The 7,402-nt window shown below is 49.7% G+C and overlaps 1 protein-coding gene across 2 annotated transcripts in view; it reads right to left on the bottom strand.

Moving 5' to 3' along the window:
* FAM117B (family with sequence similarity 117 member B) overlaps positions 1-4,458 on the bottom strand; it is a 42,008-nt gene extending 37,550 nt beyond the window's left edge. Inside the window, exon 1 of one of the 2 annotated variants that reach the window (XM_069983305.1) lies at positions 3,670-4,458. In XM_069983305.1, the coding sequence (XP_069839406.1) occupies positions 3,670-4,237 (568 nt within the window). In that variant the 5' untranslated portion in view covers positions 4,238-4,458. The remainder of the gene's footprint in view (positions 1-3,669) is intronic. The other variant, XM_069983306.1, reaches the window with a different exon arrangement.
* Between the last annotated feature and the right edge of the window lie 2,944 nt (positions 4,459-7,402).

The raw sequence follows: 7,402 nt of genomic DNA, 5'->3' as shown, positions 1-7,402 counted from the left end.
TTACACCAAAGTTCCAAAGTAACTCATTTACCAGATACCACAAGTGATGTCTTTTTGGGATATAACTTCATCCCCGTAGTGAAACATGGAGGTGCTGTGACAGTGACTATACTGACTAGTTAGAATAGAGCTTGTTACAGACATCACAGGATATTTTAGTGGTTTTCCAGTTCTAAAAAATTCCCCAGCAGGCAAAAACAGGGGTAAAAATGAGAAAGACCATTACTTAGCCCTAAATCTGCTACAGAGCCAGGATCCCCATGTAGAAGGGCAGCAATGATGTCACCAAGTAGACTTTCCCAAAATACTGTACATATATGCTAAACAATGGTACGCCTTAGGTACATCTTATACTGTATATTCTATCAGCAATATCATGTCAATATACACGTCTGCATGTCTGTGGGGAGCCTTACCATCCACGTGAACATACCATGGAGTTTTCTGAGCATTATCTTGGTCAGTACTTTTATCAAAGCCAAAAGTGGTACCAACATAGAAGAACTGTGTTTTGGACCCACTCTGGCATTTTGTAAAAAATACTGACCAAAGTGAGGCCCAAAATGAGGTCCAAAATCATATGTGATTCCAAACTGCGGCTATGTTCACACACCAATTTTTAGACCTCATTTTGAGCTGTACACAGCTGTAAGCAGAATGTTTTCCATAGAAGCAGTGATACAGCATCCTATGGAACATACCACACAGTAAGATCCTATTCATTAGAATGGAAACTATAAAAAAAAAAAAAACCTTCACACCAGAACTAAAACATACATTTTCAAAAACAGCCTAAAAAAATCTTAAACAATCCCTCTTACAAAAGTGATTTGATGATTGCAGCCAGGGAATTGAAGAGGTATAACCATCTTATAAAGGGATAGTGTATCACCCTATGACCAGTGGGGTAAAAACTCTGCCACCCTCACCAACAGTGAGAATGAAAGGGATCCATCAGATAGCAAAGTCCAATAGACTTAAAGGGGTTATCCAGCGCTACAAAACAGACAGGGGGCAGGGTGTGATGTCCCAGGAGGCTTGGCTAGTTCCCCCAATCCCCTGTGTGATTCACTATCTGTGACCAGCCAGAAGCAGGTGCAGCAAGGACTGTGGACTGTGATAAACAGCTGAGGGAAAGCATTGCATGCTGGAACCAGTACTGCATTCTGGGAGCTGCTCAACCAGGAAGTACAGAAATACAATACAGAACAAAAAAAACAAAAACAAATGGATTTTTTGTAGTTTCAAAAGACAGGTAAGTAATGCTTTATGCTTCTGCAGAAGTTTCATTTTTTAACCTCTATCTAGAGTTCCCCTTTAAATAAGGATCATAACCAAAACAGAAGAAACTTTTACTTATACTCAATCCTGGTTTTGTCTGCAAATACAACCTGCCTGATATCAGCTCTGTGATACCTGAGGAAATCTGACATGTCACTGTCATATGGAATAGAGAAAAGCAAAATTTACAGTATTATGGGTACGAGAACCTCACGGGGCGGACGTCGCTTGAAGTTCTCCACTCGGAATCCGTAGTGTGCACATACCCTAACAGACCAAAGCGCTTCATTAAATCGCAGTTGGTTTATCAGCCGACTAACTTTGAAAGCTGTGGCGCTCTGCATGCCTGGAAAAGCATGTTCCAGTCCTAGAAAACTTCTCCCAGTTTCCCAGGACTGGATCCAGCTTTTCCAGGCACCTGGAGCAGAGCATCATAGTGTTCAAAGGTTGCAGAGCTAATGGAGTGCTTCACTTTGTTAAAGTGAATGTACCATCATGCCTGGGCTCAAGCACTGGAGGCGGGCCGACCCACCCCCAGTGGGAGGAAACCCCTGCCCCTCTATGACGGCTCCATTAGAATCAATGGAGCTGTATCATAGAGGGGTGGTGGGTTCCTCCCACTGGGGGTGAGTCGGCCCGCCTCCAGTGCTTGAGCCCAGGCATGATGGTACATTCACTTTAAGGCTGGGTTCACACTACATATATTTCAGTCAGTATTGTGGTCCTCATATTGCAACCAAAACCAGGAGTGGATTAAAAGCACAGAAAGGATCTGTTCACACAATGTTGAAATTGAGTGGATGGCCGCCATATAACAGTAAATAACTGCCATTATTTCAATATAACAGCCGTTGTTTTAAAATAACAGCAAATATTTGCCATTAAATGACGGCCATCCACTCAATTTCAACATTGTGTGAACAGAGCCTTTCTGTGTTTTCAATCCACTCCTGGTTTTGGTTGCAATATGAGGACCACAATACTGACTGAAATATACGTAGTGTGAACCCAGCCTAATACTGTAAATTCACTTGTCTCTAATAGGGAATGTTGGTCTGACCACAATATTTATCATTGCAGGTCACTACAATCTACGCTGTGTAACACAATACAATCCTATAGAACACAGTGGTTGTGTATCCTCCATAGGATTGCATAGAGACTGCTGTCTGCCGTCCAGCCCAACATGCTATTTTCTGTAGTTTTCTCATAATCCAAGCAGTTCCCTAATACAATAAGAATAAAACACGTACATAAGAAGCCAATAGGCGAGCTCTCCCTGCAAACCACCCGCCTGGCAGTACCCATCCCGACACCTGAACTCTCCCTGCAGACCCCCAGACTGGCATTACCCATCCCCTGACAGGTGAGCCCTCCCTGCAGACCCCTGGCATTACCTATCCCCTGACAGGTAAGCCCTCCCTGCAGACCACCCACCTGGCATTACCCATCCCCTGACAGGTAAGCCCTCCCTGCAGACCCCCCACCTGGCATTACCCATCCCCCTGACAGGTGAGCCCTCCCTGCAGACCTTCCACCTGGCATTACCCATTCCCCTGACAGGTAAGCCCTCCCTGCAGACCCCCCACCTGGCATTACCCATCCCCCTGACAGGTGAGCCCTCCCTGCAGACCTTCCACCTGGCATTACCCATTCCCCTGACAGGTGAGCCCTCCCTGCAGACCCCCCCCCCCCCCCCATCTGGCATTACCCATACCGACAGCCTGCCATTACCCATCCCCCTGACTCCTGAGCCCTCCCTTCAGACCCCCAGACTGGCATTACTTATCCCCTTGAAAGGTCAGCCCTCTCTGCAGACACCCAACCTGGCATTACCCATCCCCCTGAGCCCTCCCTGCAGACCCCCCCCCCCCGGCCTGGCATTACCCATCCCCCGGAGCCCTCCCTGCAGACCCCACCGGCCTGGCATTACCCATTCCCCTGACAGGTGAGCCCTCCCTGCAGACCTTCCATCTGGCCATTACCCATTCCCCTGAAAGGTGAGCCCTTCCTGCAGCCCCCCCCCCCTCCCCATCTGGCATTACCCATCCCGACGGCCTGGCACCCCCCCCCCCCCCTTCCCAGCATTACCCATCCCCCGGCCTGGCAAACCCATCCTTCCCCCCCCCCCCCCGGCCTGGCACCCCCTTCCCCCCCCCCCGGCCTGGCACCCCTCATCCCCCTGGCCTGGCACCCCCCCATCCCCCTGGCCTGGCACTCCCCGCATCCCGGCACCCCCCCCACCCCCCCGGCCTGGCACCCCCCTCCCCATCCCCCCGGCCTGGCACCCCCCCCCCATCCTCCGGTCTGTCACTCCCCATCCCCCCGGCCTGGCACCCCCCCTTCCCCGCCATACTATCCGTGCATGGGAGACGAGGCGGGGGTTACCTTTCGGGGACACGCTCTCCGGGGAGCTCCTCTGCTGCCAGCCCGACCGGCTGACGTTAGACAAAGAGACCGGAGACGGGGAGGAGGACGAGGAGGGCGCCCCGGGCGTGCTGGGCTCCGCCGCCGGGCTGGAGATGACCGGGGAGGTGGAGGTCGGGGAGCCCAGCTGTGGCTGCTGGTGGTGATGATGGTGGTGATGATGGGAGTGATGGTGGTGATGATGGTGGTGGTGGTGATGATGATGGTGGTGGCCCCTGGTGGGAGACGCCCCGGTCTGGGTGGACACGGTGGGGCTGCTCCGGGAGCTGGTGACAGCCGGGGGGGATTCCACGCCGTTGCCGTTGCCCCCGCTCCCCCGGCCGGGGCTGCTGCTGCGGGGGGAGTTGCGGTGGCTGGATCCATTGTTGTTATTATTGACCCGTGTCGGGCTGCCGTGCTGCTTCAGCTGGAAGGGCACCGTGGCTCTCATGGGCTGTAGCCGGCTCCCCGGTGCTCCGCCCGTGCCGCCATTAGGGGGGTTCACCGGCGGGGTGGGGGAGCCATTTCTCCTCACCCGCTGCTGGGACATCTCCCACTCTTTCTAGGGAGTCTCTGGAGAGAAATGGCGGCAGTGCTAAGGCCACAGCGAGAACACAGTACGGGGGGCGGCCGGCAATGGCGGGCCGTCAGGCGGTGCGGTAATCGGGAGGGCCCCGGTCTCCGTGCCTCGGATGCTGCACCTGTGGAGCCCGCGGCTGCCGTGTCTGGAGACAACACAACACCCTGTGCGCCTGCGCCCCGCCCACCGACACTCTGCGCCGCTCCTGACTGGCCGCTACCCTTCCACCAATAGGCTCGCCACGTTCTGCGGAGCAACAGTAGCTGATTGGCTGCCGAGCGTCTCCTAGCGCAGCCCGACCAATGAGCGCGCAGTTCCCAGGCCTTCAGGGGATGAGGAGGAGGCAGAAGTGGGGAGGAGGCGGGAGAAGGCGCCCGCTACTCTGTCATGGGCAGCACAGCGGCAGCCAGTCACCTGCCGGGGCTGTTAGTCGCGGCGCAGGGAGGCCGGACCCGGCGCGGCAGCTCCTCTGTCGTCATGGCTGTAGTAACAGGAGAATGCCTCTGGCATCAGCTTGTGAAGGGGAGGAGGCTGTCTAGTACAACATCTGGCTATGAATGGCGCCTTATAACCTAGGGTTTCTATGTCCTTACAGAAGACAAACAAAGCTAAAAGGAGGCAAAGGAATGGGCTGCAATATGTCCCCTGCTCTCACCTATAGAGGACAGGTCATTGAGGACACCTGGGTGCTCCGAGTTGTAACCTCCATGTCAGCCAGTCACCCCCAGGGCTCCATCTTACCTCATCCCCTGCATTATAGCAGGGCTGGGGCAGGGTATCCTGGTGCCTGATAACACAAATGGTTGCCCCACCCTGAAAACACAAGTCTCCCAAGATAACATGGCTATAAAGCAATTTTTGTGTGTGAACTTACACTGCTAAATAATATTCATATGCAATAGCAAGCTGACATCTACCACGGTGCCCACATCCCATGCTGGTCACCATCAAGAACGGGGGATTTGTCCCCTTATTAAAAAAAACACAAATACACATTTAATTAATTTATCAAAACGTCACATGTACCCAAAACGTGTACCGCCAAATACGTCAGCTTAGGCCGGAAAAAAAAGCCCTCATATAACTCCATCCACGAAAAGTAAAAATATTACAGCTCTAAAAATCCTGCATAAAACGGATATCACTGTAATTGTACCGACCTGATGAATAAAGATAACATGTCATATGTAATGTATAGTAAGCCACGTAAAAAAAAAATAATAATAATGAAAAATGGATGCAAAATACAATGGTACCTTGGTTTTCAAACTGCTCGGAACTCAAACCATATTTTCAAGGAAAGTTTGCTTTGGTTCTCAAACACTTTTTTTCGGGCACCCAGTCTTGAAGTACAGTAATACCGAATGAAAATTTACCTGGAAGTAACGTTCAGAATTTAAATTTTGCTTGGTGTCTGAACGTTTTTGTGTGGATCGTAAGTTGCACCTGGTGAGTTCAGCACTGGAGAGGCTTCACTTACAGTACAGTACTGTATAAGATTGCTGTAGTGCATATACAGCACAGTAGGAGTACAGTCAGTGCACCACCATCTCCTATCCTGTACTGGATAAGACTACTGGGGTGCATGTACAGTACAGTAGTAGTACAGTCAGTGCCCCACCATCTCCCATCCAGTACTTTACTGTATAGGATTGCTGTAGTGCATATACAGTACAGTAGTAGTATAGCCAGTGCACCACCATCTCCCATCCTGTACAGTACTGTATAAGATTGCTGTAGTGCATATACAGTACAGTAGTAGTTTTAGAATTCACTGAATTCCAGCCGCAGAAAACTGACATGTCAGTTCTTTGCGGCCCCGTATGGGATCCCGGCCGGAGCGTATACGATGTGTATTAGCTCCGGCCGGGATCCCATTGAAAGTAAGGCATTGTTCCACTGCACCAAAAGTACGGCCGATGCCGATGTACTTTTACGTAGTGTGAACATAGCCTAAAAATGGATTAATATGGAATATCTGCCAAAAGAATAAAATTTTAGAATTTCCCCTCCAACTTGCTTAAATTTCAGTGAAACATCTAAAGGATTAATAAACTTATAATATGTTACTTTCAATACTTTGAGGGGTGCAGTTTTTACAATGGAGGGATTTATGGGAGAAAGTAACATAGAGGCCCCACAAATCCACTTCAGAACTGAACTGATCCCTAAAAAGAAAAAAGCAGAGCTTAGCAAGATGGTTGTGTTCTCTTTTAGCCCAACACATTTAGTATAATTTATGCCAAAAATAAATCTTGATTAATTTTCTGCAATCTGTATTTTTTTTTTTAATCAACTTTCTTTTTTTTTATTTTTTATAGATTTTCAAAATAGAACAGAGAAGACAAGTATAGGCAGGCCAAAAGAGCAGGAGGCAGTAGGTGTATAAATAATGATACTTGCCATAAAAAAACGGTATACATTAGGCAATATAACAATGAGAGAGACAACAGAGAGACATTCTGTGCATTTTAGAAGTGATGTCCCAGTGGGACAGGCGTCACTGTTGCATTTCACAGACGATGCCGATCCAGAGAAAATCACACAGATAATAAGTAGCTAGATGAGTGGGGCAGTAGAGGATGTCCGGAACTATGCGCTGCGGAGGGGAAAGGGAGGGGGGGGGGGGGGGGAGAGAGGGGGAAAGAGGGTAAGAAAAAATGGGGAGGGGGGGAGCAAAGAAGATGGGGAAAGGGAGGGGTGGACAACTGATGGTGTGAGACAGAGTAGTCTAATTGCAGATGCTATCATAGGAGAGCATCTAAGGGATGGCTGAAGAGTGGTGTGTATCAGCAGGGAGGGTAGAAGGGCTCTGAGGGGGAGTTACAGGGGTGTCAGACAACCATGACGTGTAGCACTGTGATCGCATCAAGAAAGAATCATGAGACCAAGTTGCCCAGCTAGAGAGTTCTTCAATGGAATCTGTACTTTCTATCAATAAATGGTAATGTTACTGTCTTCATTCAGAGACTGAAAACGAATCCTATGTTCTGTTCACATGGTGAAGAGTTTGTAACACTGCAAAGGCATGACCAATCAACCTGAAGACATGGGTGGAAGAGAATTGTGGGGTACATTTATTTACACCGGTGTACACTTACACTGGTCTTTAATAAAGCCCCACTCCCAATTACT

The sequence above is a fragment of the Dendropsophus ebraccatus genome, chromosome 9 (genome assembly GCF_027789765.1).
Source record: "Dendropsophus ebraccatus isolate aDenEbr1 chromosome 9, aDenEbr1.pat, whole genome shotgun sequence".
Classification (NCBI taxonomy): domain Eukaryota; kingdom Metazoa; phylum Chordata; class Amphibia; order Anura; family Hylidae; genus Dendropsophus; species Dendropsophus ebraccatus.
Note: the sequence above shows the minus strand (reverse complement) of the source record. Positions and strands in the feature narration are given on the sequence as shown.